At 37.7% G+C, this 14,757-nt stretch overlaps 1 protein-coding gene across 1 annotated transcript in view; it reads left to right on the top strand.

Moving 5' to 3' along the window:
• The first annotated feature begins 584 nt into the window (after window positions 1-584).
• Window positions 585-14,757, top strand: part of rpa1 (replication protein A1) — a 34,924-nt gene continuing 20,751 nt past the window's right edge. Inside the window, exons 1-11 of the mRNA XM_042486632.2 lie at window positions 585-822; window positions 1,193-1,240; window positions 3,212-3,290; window positions 3,728-3,836; window positions 3,994-4,082; window positions 4,696-4,770; window positions 6,585-6,699; window positions 8,016-8,118; window positions 8,248-8,316; window positions 8,635-8,827; window positions 12,314-12,450. Of these exons, the coding sequence (XP_042342566.2) occupies window positions 793-822; window positions 1,193-1,240; window positions 3,212-3,290; window positions 3,728-3,836; window positions 3,994-4,082; window positions 4,696-4,770; window positions 6,585-6,699; window positions 8,016-8,118; window positions 8,248-8,316; window positions 8,635-8,827; window positions 12,314-12,450 (1,047 nt within the window). The 5' untranslated portion in view covers window positions 585-792. The remainder of the gene's footprint in view (window positions 823-1,192; window positions 1,241-3,211; window positions 3,291-3,727; window positions 3,837-3,993; window positions 4,083-4,695; window positions 4,771-6,584; window positions 6,700-8,015; window positions 8,119-8,247; window positions 8,317-8,634; window positions 8,828-12,313; window positions 12,451-14,757) is intronic.

Genomic DNA, 14,757 nt, shown 5'->3' with positions numbered 1-14,757 from the left:
AGTGGGTGGGAGGGGTGTCAAATAATTGTTTAGATATTTGGGAGGGGCTTATGTTTTTTCTCTTTTGATCAAGAAATAAGCAGTTTATTTTGGTGATAAATCCTTCTGTGCTTTTTTAGTTGTTGCATCAGTTCCAATACCTACATTTAGTGTAAATGTAAAAAATATGGTTATTTATGGTGGAAGGAGGGCCATGCATTTTCCCTCAATACTCAGAGAGGACCAAGAAATAAAACACACTTGCTACCCCTCCTCTAATAAATAAGTACAAAAGCATAAAAATAAGTACAGTCCCTAAGGAAAAGGTTGCTTCTTAATTCCATCGGTTATTGGATTAGTGTGATGACTACATTAAAAATTACCACCATTTTAGAAGTATTTACCCAATAATGTTTTTAAAAATCCTTAAGGTTTTGTTTACATCCTTTCAATTACACAAGTTAGAGAGCAGTCTAAAATATCCGATTTTCCCCGAGCTGTGAACGCAGCGTACAAGGCGTCTTACGTCACGTAATGTTTGGCGCTGAGATTCACGCGACTGGTCCCCGGTCAGTTTTACAGTGTTTATCAGCCATTGCGTTCAGGCTGCTGACGGACTGCAAACTGAACCCAGATCCGTGAACGGAAACGGAAACTGCAGCAACAAATACGACGCTTGGCGCGTTTGTCCAAGCTGTTGGCGCCACTGCCACAATTCACCGAGTACTGTCAATGGTAGATGCACTCAGGTGACTGTTTAGCGAAAATTCTAGTTAAGTTGTCTTTGTGTTGCTAAATTTCTTCATCAAAGACATGACGAAGCTCTCAGAGGGTGCCATTGTGGTAAGGTTAATCTTGTCTGCATATTTATTACGCTTAAATCTGATTTTCAAAACAATAAACTGCTGTCTTTGTTCAGCTGGAGAAGCTAGCAGTCATTTGTTTGCGGTTAATGTGACGTGGTTTTGTAATTCAACTAACGCCATAACACGAACGTTAACATTAACGTTAGCCTAACTGAAAAAAATACACAGCTTTCTGTTGTAAAAGTAGAAATAAAATCCAACGTTAGATAACAACGCCAAATTATCTGTGAATAAAGAGTGGTTTTCTAAATGTTTTCACGTGAGACATTGTTACATGTAAAACTCAACAAATGGTTGAAGCTAATTAGCGTAAAGGTTGTTATTTAGCTAATTATTTGTGTTTGCAGGCTCTATCAAATGGCACCGGTGGCAGCGACTCAGTGCTTCAGCTGGTGGTGAGTAACAAAAAAACAGGACCTCACAGTGTTTCTTTAACATTACTGTTTAGCCACTTTATCACTGCTGACCTGCTGACTCCACTTTTTTGTATTTAACACAATTAATAGGGGTAAGATGACACCACACGCACACAAACTACCCCTTATCTCCTCCTTTTTCTCCCTAGATGTAGGGAGCATTGTGTAAACCAAAGCTGGTTATTTCTTAGGGTGGAGAAGTTTTCAAAACTACGTTTCAGACCCGTAAAAACAACTCATGAATAACAACATTTTGTAGTATTTTCTCCCTTCAAAAACAAGGTAGAGTCCAGGAAATAGATCATGCCATGATGCACTGATACCTGAAAGCCATACTTGAGTAAAATCTTATCAGAAAATGACTGTGGTAGAAGTTAAAGTCAACTTTTTAAATATAACGAGTAAATGTCAAAGTATCTGATATTTAATGTACTTATGCCTCAAAAGTAATTTGACGGTATTAAATGTACTTAAGTATTGAAAGAAAAAGTAGTAAGTAAGTAAGTAAGTAAGTAAGCTGTAAGTTATTTTTTTTCATAACATACACCACCTTAAAAAGTGGGTCCTACATTATACATGAAGAAAATGTAGGTCTTCATTAGACCTTCTGTCCTGTCCTCCCTTCCTCAGTTTCTTCTCCATTTTGTAGTAAAATAAAAACCAAAGTGAAGTACAGATACTCCCCAAAAAATACTTAAATACTGTAACAAAGTATATTTCTTTTAGAAGTTATGATAATAATAATGTTGATGATGATGACATAACTTCCTTTGTATATAACACAGTTTACAAAGTGCTTTGACAGACAAAGCAAAAGCAGAAATCAAAATCACATTTTCCAGGCCTGGAGAAGTCATGGAATTTATAAAATCATTGAGTTTTGGAGAAGTCACAGGATTTTGTTGTGTTTAATTAAATGCAGTGATATTCCTAACATACCACAAACGTGTCTACATTTGATGTTTCGTTTACCATCACATACACTTCTCCACTTTCTCCCTGCACCTTGTCTCTCTGTCCCTTTATATAAAGAAAAAAAATTTGGTTCCTTGAAAATGTGTGGGAACCCTGCAAGCAAGACCAAGCTATGGCCAAAATAAAACACAAAACCTAAAATGCAAGAAGCAAAATGTCAGTATAAATAAATACAGTTAAGAACAAAAGTTATAAAAATACAAAAAAGACAATATTACATTTATAATGACGAGTGTTAAGAAGCTATTTGAAAGAAGTCACTATTTTTTTTGTAAATTTTTAATTTTACTTTTTATTGGCATTTAGACTTAAACATACAGTGTATGCAAATATTAGATCCTATAGTGGTATTTTCAGCACTATGCAGACAGAGCAGAAAAAAAAGAGAGAAAACAAGCAAATAGAAAACTACTATGAACAGTTAAGGAGTGCTCTTTTCCTGTCAATATAATCAATGATTTGTGAAAATAAAATCAGGCTTATGGGGTATTACATAGTTAATTCACCCCAACGTTAAACAAATTAGAAATCACGGATTCTGCGTGCCTTATCTTCTCAGTCAGGTCATTCCAAAGCTGAGCGGTCCTGATGGCAAAGGCAAGCTTACCTTAAATTTAAGCCTCGTCTTGGGAAAGGCCAGAAGGGCTCTATCTGAGGATCTAATGCTACAAACGAACCAGACGAGTTTTAAAAGTGATCAGTAAATTCTTAAAAATCAATCCTAAAACTAACAGGGAGCCAATGAAGAGAGGCCAGAATTGGGGTGATGTGTTGTGGTCTGTTAAAACCAGTGAGAAGTAAGTCTTATTTCCAAAAGAAAGATAGGGGACTAACATATGCAATAACTTCTATGCACTTTAATTCTTGAATGCTCCATACATCAAAACAAAATCAATGCTGTCGTAAGATTCAGAATGAAACGATTAGACAGGCATAATATTTGCACTGAAGAGTTTTGCTCATATCCCTTTTTAGAACATTCGCAAGATTGATGGAGGAAATGGTCCAGCTCGCTTTCGGGTGATGATGAGTGATGGCCTGCATACTTTGTCCTGTAAGTTTAATTATTTTTTTCTAATTTTCTATTAATACATGGTTAAATGCATATTTTACTCAAACTATCATATACATACAGAAGAGCAGATTTGGATCCATAACACAGTGTCATATTTAAAATAAGTTAGTGCAAGTTACTGTTGCAAATTATATTTATCACAGATTTAATTTTATCATTGTTTATGAGCAGTTATTATTGTGATTGCCAATATTCAGTCAGCAAACCAGCTTTCAAGAGTTTTCTGGTTCTTAAATCGTTGTAATGGATATCAAAGTATTAAAATATGAATGTAGCTGGTTTGAATCTTTTATTAGTGCACTGAATGTAGGATGGGGTTAAAGACTTTTGCTGTTTTTAGAGGCAGTTATTCTCAAGATTCTCTTTAGTTAAATGAACCCGCGCTGCTTGTCTGACACTTTTCTGCACCTTTGCAGCCTTCATGCTCTCAACACAGCTGAACTACATGGCTGAGGAGAACATGCTGGCCCCGAACTGCATCTGCATTCTGAAGAGGCATGTGACCAATATACTGAAGGATACACGGTATGCAGTTTTTATACATTTCTTGTCTTCATTTCAAGATTTTGAAATGTCTGTATAACTGTGCTTTGAGTTTATAATAGTGAGCATATTTAGTAATTATCTTAATAAAATGGATACAGTGTTATAATCTGCCATTTATTGTGATGTCTCGTTACAGACGGGTGGTGATTATTTTGGAATTGGAAGTCATTAAGACTGCTGATGAAGTTGCTGGAAAAATAGGTGACCCGACTCCTTACACTGATGGTAAGCCTTCAAAATACATGACATAATTTTTGCAATTTATTAAATAAATCATGTCTGTTTTAACGCAGTGTTCACTGAATTGGTTTATGAAGTGAGATTGATGTTTACCTATTAGCAAAAAAAAAAGATTTATCGTTACATACTGATTCTGAAAATTTGAAACGGTTTCAGTGTTCATTTTCCGCAAAATTGATACACAGGTATCAGTTGCATTTTCTTGCTTTCTCTTTGCTTTCTCTATCGTTAAGGTTTATTAAAATAATTCTGATGTTATCTGCTACTAACCAAGAAAAGACAAGTGTTTTTGTCATATCATAGCCTCGTTTTATATATATATATATATATATATATATATATATATATATATATATATATATATATATATATATATATATATATATATATCTTTAAATAGAAATTTAAAATTGTATCCCCTTAATATCAATTAATCCTCATAGTATCAAATGTTGATATTTTTCAAGGCACGGTATTGGACTTAGAAATTTCAGTATCATGAGTGACAACACTATTATCTATTATCATATTCTTCAGTCTTACATCATGGGTCATAGTGTCACTGCAGGCTAATACTGATGTTAAATTTTCCCTGCAGGTCAGCCCAAAGGCCCGCAATCTGCGCCAGTCCCTGAAATCCGCCCTCCACTACAGCAGCATAATACAAATGAAGGTGAGAGCAAGGTTTTGTTTTAATATGAATTAAAATCTATGTGAAAAACAACTTGGAGCCCCTTTAGCTTCGGTACTGTGATATATCTCCTTCTGAAACAAAAAAATAGAGTGGTGCACAGTTTCAAGAGGGATTTAAATAAAATCCTTTGCATTTGATTGGACTGCTAAAAAGCTGGCTCTGCGCACACCTTCCTATTGTGAGATTAGAAGGACGAAGGAGCGGTGAATGAGTTTGACCTTAGCCACATTGTTTTGGAAATGAAAACAAAGGTTTTGCCCACTGATGTCCAAACACACATCTCTTCCCTTTCTCTCACCATATTGCTCTGTTAATTATGACAACCCTCAAACGTTGAAGTGAGGGTTTTATATTCCCTGATTGGTTAGCTAGTCACCCAAAGACTCATTTGATTGGATGAACTTTTGTAAATGGCCCTGACTTTCATATTGAAACTATTTAATCTCATTTTTCAAAACGAGAAAAAAACAGGGATTTTAATGCAGAAATACTCTTAAACTGAATTTTTGTTGTTGTTCTTTTTACACATATAATTGGCATTTAACAAGCGATAAATGATCAATTAACACAGGATTGAAAAATGGGAAAATATACTTTTCATTTCATGGGGACTTTAAAATGGCTGAAAATGTTTAGAATGTACAATTTATGGAACAACTTTGTTCACAAATGGCCCAAAGGTAACCACCAGGTGGCAGCATTTCTCTGCTGCTCTATAATTCGGGTCACCCACAGATTTACAGGACACAAGTAACTGACAGCCCCGTTGAGGAACATTTTCATTTTTAGCTTTCTCAAGAGTTTTTTTTTTTTTTCATAGTGTTATTGACACAATTTACAATTCTCCAGAGGTTCCCCTTTTCATGTGAATGCTCGGTATCATAAACTTGAACAACTGTGTCAATGGGTAGCAGTCTCCTCCTGTGCCTGTCAATCATTGCGTTTATCTGTTTTTGGATGCACAGTGGAATACACAAACCAACAAATTCATAGAGGCACAGACTACGTGGAGAGTCTATTTTAACCCCATGAACAAAGATTTATTTTCCAAATTTGTTCATGTCAAAGATAAGCAGTGGATCACAGTATCACAAATAAGTTGGACAAGGAGAGATGTGCTGTCAGAGGGGTTTTGCCGTCTTCTAGTGTGTGTCATAGCAGGTATTCATCCCTCTAATCTGCCGTGTGGGAATTGAGGTTGTGGCAAGCACCCTCCTCATCAGCACAGTCATTGTTCATTTCTCTGTGTGTGCTGGTTGATCTGGGGGCTTAATTACCAGAAGTGCAGTGGTTGGCAAAGTGGGAGGACTTAAGTGGACACTTTGAACTCTAATCCTCCGCGTGAGACGCACACAAATCAAATGTGCAGCGCTTGTTCAAACGGAAAATCTCAAAGTCAGGAAGCTGCGCTCTCCTGGGGAAGAGCAGCTCCAGTTTGTTATAGCATTTCACACTCTGCCCTGATTCTGTGAAATGTGAATCATCCTTCTCACCAAAATGCTGGATCACACATCTCCACCAACTTGGCTCGACAAGATTTGTTTCCTGTTGGAGTCTTTCCTCTTGCTCGACTCCAGAGCCAACGGTGGTAAATTTACTTTAAGTCATTAGGTTTTTCTTTGATGAAACTTCCCTCATGAAGTGAGATAACTACAGTGATCAAGCGGTTGCAATCCAAAGAAATTGGATTTTTGTAATTCGTCTCTGATGAATAATGCATGCGCCTCTCTCTTGACTTCTCTCCATCACTGCTCTTCATGGATCATTTATTTCTCTCTTCATTCCTCCATCAGTGAACAGAGGTTTCAACAGAGACTTTGGGAAAAAGAACCCGTCTGCTATGCCCAGCACTCCAGGGGGCAGCTCCAAAGTTGTACCCATTGCCAGCCTCAACCCATACCAGTCCAAGTGAGTATAGTTCCCAGTCTGTGGGAAATGTCACATCATGTTTAAAACGACATTGTATTTAGTGTGTTTGGGAAAGTAGCAACACATCACTGCATACATATATAATAAAACAAAACAATGAAAAACCAATGTACGTGAATAAAACAAAAACCTACAAAGAACCAGCAAAACCATATGAAGTGATGCATGTAATAAAAGTAGACATTAAATCCAGTGAGGCACAAGACTTTATAATGTAAAGTAATTCGATACAATAGTTTTGCCACAGAAATGGCAAGCTTTCTTTTATTCAAGGCTGTCCCAGAGGTGCTGAATCAATCTGTTGTAAAGCTTTGGTTTATTTTGCTTCATTGGATTCTATTCTATTAGAAGGAGCAATGGAAATATTTTTGCATTATTTGTTTCGAGCCAGACCAATAAAATGACCTGTAATATGAGCTGGTATTACTTTTTTGCAGACGTATTGGTATTGGTGTATAAGTTGGTTGATAAGCACTACAACTATATTTTCCAACTTTAAAATGTACTGCAAAATGCAAATGGTTGTGCTGAAAACAAAATTTAAAAAATGAGAGGCTTTATTAAAAATGGTTGTTAATGTGGGGAAAAACATACATAAAAAGAAACTATAAATTACTTTCAGCTGATATCATTATTAGATTTTTAAAACTGTCAAAAATGCAATATGTGCCAGACTTGACAAATACAATATACAAGGTTGTCTGTCCCCCACTAATGGGCAGATTGTGGGCAGATTGAGTTGCTCTAAAAATGAAAAATACTGACATAAATAGTAGGGATGTGCAAGACTGCTGGACTAGTCGGTTAAATGTTGCTACCCTCTCTAGACATCACCTGAAATACTAGTTGGTTAAACTCCTTATTTAAAATTATTATTTTGTGTTTGTTTATATTTTTTTATTGTGTTCAATGAAAATGCAGTTTTAATAAACAGGCCTGTTTCCTAAAGATTATTGTATTCTACACATTTTATTTATCACTTTTATTTAGGTAGTTGTCTTCGTTGGATAGTGTGTAATGTTTTTGTGTGCAGTGCAAAGTGACTCACATTTCAGCAGCATTGAAAATACAATTTGGTTATTGAAAAAATACAGTTAATTGGCTCTTATACAAGATATAATCTTTTTCCAAGCACTGTTTGACATTAAAGAGTAATTTGTGCTCAACTTCAACAGTTTTATTGTGTTTTCTTACTTTTAGACTACTCTAAGTTTAATCCTCTGTTTAAACTTGAGGAAAATTACTCGTTCGTAACATCCCCAAAAAATAACCTCAGACTTTTTCCTCTCCGGTAGATGGACCATCCGCGCTCGTGTGACCAACAAGAGCAGTATCCGTACATGGAGCAACTCTCGTGGTGATGGAAAACTCTTCTCCATGGAGATTGTGGATGAGAGTGTGAGTGTTATTGTGTTCCTACTGGTAATATTAATGCTTTGTAAATAATCAATAAGATATCATGAGTTTGAAATCTTTTCCTGTGCTTGACCGAGTGTAATATATTAATCGACTTTTCTGTTGTCACAGGGAGAGATACGAGTGACTGGTTTCAACCAAGAGGTGGACAAGTTCTTCAGCCTCATTGAGGTTGGGAAGGTGAGACGTTCCTCCAGATAATGATTCACTATGTCCTAATTATCTGTTAAAACTGTCTTTCACTGTGCCGTTAAAGTCGGATTTGGCTGCCGACTGTGCTATCAACAGCTGCCAGTACGTTGTGAGTTAAAACCACAGAGACTATGAATGAGTCATCTGGCTACACTGTACCCATACAATAAGCAGCTTACGCTCATCTGCCAGCCTTTGTTGATCCCCCCGACTGTCTGAAGTCATATCTTGTTTGTGCCATTCAGTCAGGTGAAATGCTCCCCAGATCTCTGATTAACACGTGGTTCATCCGTCTGTACGGGCCAGGTCTACTATGTCTCCAAAGGCTCCCTGAAGATCGCCAACAAGCAGTACACATCAGTGAAGAATGATTATGAGATGACCCTCAATGGAGAGTCCACTGTCATCCCCTGCGAAGACAGCTGCGATGTTCCCATGGTGCAGTGCGATTTTGTCTCTATTGGTGACCTGGAGAACAGAGATAAAGATGCCATCATTGGTAAGGAGCACAAGCAATGATCCACACAGACATTTCTGAACCCAGCCTGTTTCATTAAATCCCCAGACAGCTGTTACCTATCATTTTTTTTTCTCAGACTGTGTTATGAGACAAACATACTGAACAGCCTGCAACCCTAATACATATACAAAGACATGGCAGACTGTTCAGCTCAAACCTGATGTCTTTATTAGAAAATGACTCTCCCAACAAGTTAAGTATTGTTTTAGTGATTTGTAAGGGCATAATTCCAGGCTTGGGAAAGTAAATAAACCCAGGAGGTTTTGGTATTTTTGGGGTTAATGTTCGGGCGCATCAGTCAAGTCACTTGATGTTATGCTGTTCTTTGTGTGAGGAATGTCAGAGTGTCAGACTCTGACCTGAGCTGCAGCTTCTACAAAGTAAATATGTAAATTTGCCTAATACCTGGATAATACGGATTTATTAATGTCTGGCTTCACCTGGACAAGTATAAGTCATGTCATGAGAATGACCGACTCAGGATGTGCAAAATGTGGCCTCTGTTGTTTATTTGTTTAACATTTCAAACAGGGGAGAGTCATTGACTCTAGCCATGCCAAAGGAGCTAACCTTAGCACCAAGCTGCTGCTGCACAAATCGTCTCCGATTACCGTCGTTATTACGCTGGTGACCAATGTGACACCCGCTGCCAGCTGCAGTGCTTACCTCTCGTCCACCAGCAAAAAAGGGACAATTTCAGGCGCTGTGTCCAAAAACGAAGCCCTAACTGCAGAGGTACTGTGAGCGCTATAGTTGGCAGAGTCTCTGACAACAAGCTTCCCACAGTCATGACAAATCTGGAAAAGTCATTGGATTCCGCAATCATTTTCTAGCTCCTGGAAAAGTCAGTGAAATAGCAGAAATCATTGAAAGTTTTTGAAAAGTCATGACATTTTGTCATGTGCAATGAAATAAATTGTTTCAATGATCTTTTGGGGAAAACCTTCCACGTGATGTAACATAACAGTGAATTTATTTACTTTAAGTTAGCTGTTGATATAATGTAGCTCTCATATACAACGACTGACAGCTGCATGATATATTGTTTCAGCATCAACATTACATTGCGCTATAGTTGCATCAAAGGGCTCACGATTTCAAGATAGACAAATTAACTCAAACTATTTATTTGCTGCATTATAGAATTGGAAAACTTGCATGGTTCTCATTTTCAAAGAATAAAAGCAGCCAAACCTTCCCCTTTAAGACAGGTTACATGTATTTATGACGTAGTGTGACAGCATTTGTGATGGGAGGAGAGACTCTTCTGAGTGTGCGTCTGTGTGCGTCTGTGTGCGTCTGTGTGCGTCTGTGTGCGTCTGTGTGTGTCTGTGTCTGTGTGGGTAAAAGTACCGTAACCAGGCCAGCCAGTGCCATAGACACAGCAAAGCGCATGCTTTTCCAAAATGGAAATTTGGGTCCTTGAAAAGTCATGGAAATTTAAAATGTGAATACACAAGCAGCTTTTTTGGATCATGGTCTCTCTGGCAGCCAGATAGCTCCCAGGTTTGCATTCTGTGAACATAAGTGTACATATACAGTATATGTACTTTTAGATTGGCTCTTTACTTTAAGAAAAGGAATGGTATATTTTGACATGGAATTGTGTTCTTATTTTTCATGTACATCATACACAGATGTAGAGAATGCATTGTCATTAAAATTTTCTGCACAGGCATGGAAAAGATATGGACATTTATTGGTACTAATGTGTATGAACCCTGTAGTTTTGTTCAGGTCGCAGACTCTAGATAGTTAAAAAGTGAGACAGTGGATGGAATAAATGAGTGAAACTGTCAGCTTTAAACCCTCAAAGCTGTAATGTTGTTACAAAGAGACTGGCTGAATAAAACATTGAAAAGCAGACTAAGATGTTAAATAAATCTAGCCTGCAGTCCTAACAGGTTAAAATATATGTTGGAGGAATATAAACATTGGATCTTTTCATCCCTATTTGGCTTGTTGTCTCTGTAGCCGACTCAAAGTATTTTTTTAATGAGCCCTAGATAAGATTTTTCCTTTTAGTCAAAGCTCCTTTTATTCCTCTCATTCGGCCCCACCTCCTAAACAAAGTCTTATCTTACAGTGTAAAATATTGTATACAAGCAGCTAGTTAGGCCAGAACAGGATTTGAGACTGATATAGACTTTTGCTTTTGAGAAGCCTGTAGAGCCCCACTACACGCTGTTTCAGGTCTATTACTCAGAATGAGGCCGTGGAAACCCTTTCAACGCGGAGCTCGAGGCTCCATTTGTTCCTATGCTGCATTGTTGTGGTGGGATGATCTCTCTAGTATCAGCAGTTTTTTTTCTGATTGAACAAGGGCCATATTTTGCCTGTTTTATGACACATTAGTTTACATGTTGTCTTATCCATTATTGCCCTAAAAATATGTGCAGAGGACTGAGTTATGTAATGTGGCATGCACCGAATAACAGGTGGCTTATGTTTGTGTCCTCTGTGATTCCTGGTGTGTAAGTGCACATTGTTTTTATAAAAAGGAGGGCTCGGGCTCTGTGAGGCCTAAACGCATCATAATTCTCTTAAGCACTGCGTATTGTGAAAAGCACACCCAACCAACCGAAGCTCGAAGCCAAGCTCCTACTGAGGTGTTCCCAAGCACCCAGTAATAAGCTATCATAAGCAGAGGATTGAGTTTGTAGCGGAAAGCAGAGCTGGATATACTGCGCGGATGAGGTAATTACAGTATATGAGCAAAGAGATAAAAGTGGTATTAATAATACTGATGACAGTAATAGCCTGTAGTGCAGATTGACTTTGGGCCCTATGGCAGAGCCAATGAGAAAATGAGAACCTGCTGTCACAGGTAAAATGAAGTAATAATAAGGAGCCTGCTTGTAATTCTTATAATGAAGACTACGACATGTACTGCCATCTGAGTAATTTCTCAAAAATCAAATCAAGCGTTCCGTTTTGTTCATCACGGTTAATACATTTAAAATCCTTTTACTCAGCAGGGGTTTATAGATGATGCGTAATCTTCGTGATGCTTCTCTTGCACCTTTGCAAATAAATGGCTCTGCATCTATCATGCTTGATTGCATTAGTCAACAAAGTATGCTTGATGAAGTGCATTGGTGGAAACAATTAAAGTCTATTTTCATGGCGTCTCTCCTACATTATGGATGTAAGTGCCGGGTACGCAGGCTGGTGACCTCACACCTGACTTGAAATGAATGAATCACTTATTTCCCATGAGCCAATTTGTGCCAGAAACCATGGAGCTCTGAGTGACCTGCGGGCGTAAACACCACAATCAATATTTATGATATGTATATTTGGAACAATCAAGAGGATTTGTCGGGAAAACTAAACCCATATTCTCAGGAGTGTCATAAACGGCATATAATGCGATCTTAATAAACTGCAAACTGAATGATGTCGGGAATGAAAAATAGATCCAGTGTCTGCTGGTAATCCACTGCGTTATGCCTTCCATTACAGACGTGATTGGAGTGTGTAAGAGTGTGGAGGAAGTGACCCGCCTCACTACCAAGTCCAACAGAGAAGTGTCCAAGAGGACGATCAGCCTGATGGACATGTCCGGGAAGATGGTGACTGTCACACTGTGGGGAGAGGAAGTGAGTACAGACTTAAAACTGAGAGTAAAACATGTAATGGGATAGAGGTGATGTTTTTTTTAGAGCTTTTTAAATGGGTGGTGAAAATCAATACCAACATGGACATGCTTATTGTAATTGTTAAGATTTCTCTTCAGAACACTCATTTTTTCCCCCAGGATCAATAAAGTTATTCTGATACTGATAAGGAGCATGTAGCTCAACACGTCACCTCGGTAGTAATTTAATGGAATATTTATGGGAGCATAGTCAAGTGTGAAGACACTGTTTTTTTCTTCTCTTTTGTTATCTCTTGTCCAGTACCTTTTTTTTTTTTGTCGTCTGGATATGTGTACTTTTGTAGCGCTGCATATTTCCAGTTGCAGTTTTTTTTTTGTTTTTTTTTAATGGTCGTAGAGAGCTGAAAAATATTAACTTCAGTATTCCGGATCATAGCAATCGGATGCAACGGAAGCGTCTTAGCTGAAAAATGCTGCGCCTCTTATTGCACCTCATTTTCTTTCTTTGTACAAGTATTTAATTTGTTTTAAAACCAGCATTTTTGTCATTTAAAAAGCAACAATATTACATAGGATGAGATAATTCTTTATTAGTCCACAGCAGGGGAAAGTTAACAATAAAGCTTATTCACAAAGCTCCAAAATTCAGGGTAAATAAGGTAATTTGCAAAGTCAATACAAAATGACAGTAATATTTTGCTGTGTATCCAACCTTATTGAAACACAGTGAAAATTCCATCACCCTGACAGACTTACAGTATGTGCTCAGTTTTGAGTGTGACAATGTCAGAAAGGTGTTTAAAGTTTGGTTAACACATTTTCTCATCACTGTTCAGCAGTTTTATAGCCAAAGCCATTTAATAATGTGTGCAGTGTTTAACAGAGGCAGATATGGTTGAATGTGTTGACTGAATTTCCTGTCAAGGAATGATGAAGTAACCCTGCTCCTGCAGTTGATTTTTACCTGTGGCTCTGAGGGACTGTGCTCAGTTCGCCACCATTTCTTTCCTCCTGACAAGAAGCACAGTGTTCCCCGTTTGTTTGTTCGACAGATAGCCCCTTTCCACTGGGACCTGCTGTGGTACACAAGATGTATAGTTTATAGAGAACAATGGCAGTGCCAAAAAGCAAGCGGGTGAGATATTTTTGCCATATCCAGGCGGGTTTTCATGAGAGATTTGCGCAAAACTTTGTGTGATGTTATGAGATTTTACTCACGATTTTAGGCGTCTTCTCACCACAATACCACTCCAAGGTGATGTAGGCATGTAATGCGAGTGATAATGGAAAGGCAAGCCCCTGTGGCAGGATTTAGGGTCAACTTTACTTTCATCTCTTCTTAAACCACGTTTAATAAAAATAAGAAAAAATCTATCTTGTTCCTTGTACCTTATATGTGGGAGTGGTGATGTATGAGGGAATCCTTGGAGGTGATAGTCCATGGTTTCGCAGAGGAATTGTGGATTTAAAACAAGACAAGGTGGTATGGATGCCAATGTAAGCCCATCTTTTGGTCGCTCGGTTGCTCCACCGCTTAATAACAACTAAACATCGGCTATCTCTTAACTTTCCTTTAGCTCAATGAAATATCTCGATCACTGAGGATGTATTTCCTTGAAATCTGGCACAGCCATTCATGTTCCCCACAGGAAAGATTTTAATAACTGGGGCTATCCCTTAACTTCCCATCCTCTTTCACCATCAGGTCAAAATTTCAGTTTGGCAAAATCATTAGTTTATGACTTAATACTTGAGGTACTATATATGAGGTAATTATATTCTCTGTAGTACTGTGCTAAGTGCTATTGAGCAAATCTTAACATGCTAAGCTAAGATGGTGAACATGATAAACATTATACCTAATAATCATTAGCTTGTAACATTGTCATAATGAGCCACCAGATTCTTAAGATTGTTAATCTTGTTTTTACAAAGTACAGTTGCATTTGTACCAACACGTAACTTCAAAACCAAGAAACAGACAGTTTGCACAAGGTCCTTGAAGAGAAAAAAAGTTCTTAAAACCTCCTTTGACTTCCAAACTGCATAATGCTGTCTTATATTTTGACCAAAAAATTGTTCATCAAATCATTATAAATACATCGTTCCGAATCAGAAATCGCTTTTTTTTTCTTCTTTTGAAAATTCCGATGCATCACCGTCTCCCTAATAGTTTATTTTTTACTTCACCTCCTTCTGAAAAACCATGTCGAAAACAGTAGGCCTATGGATAAACTTAGCATGGCTTGACTTCATGACTGACTTTTTACTGTGATTTGTTTTTTTGTCCTTTTTTTTGAGCGGTGCA

The sequence above is a fragment of the Plectropomus leopardus genome, chromosome 6 (assembly GCF_026936395.1).
Source record: "Plectropomus leopardus strain MGB_pleo_1.0 chromosome 6, ASM2693639v1, whole genome shotgun sequence".
NCBI lineage: Eukaryota > Metazoa > Chordata > Actinopteri > Perciformes > Serranidae > Plectropomus > Plectropomus leopardus.
Note: the sequence above shows the minus strand (reverse complement) of the source record. Positions and strands in the feature narration are given on the sequence as shown.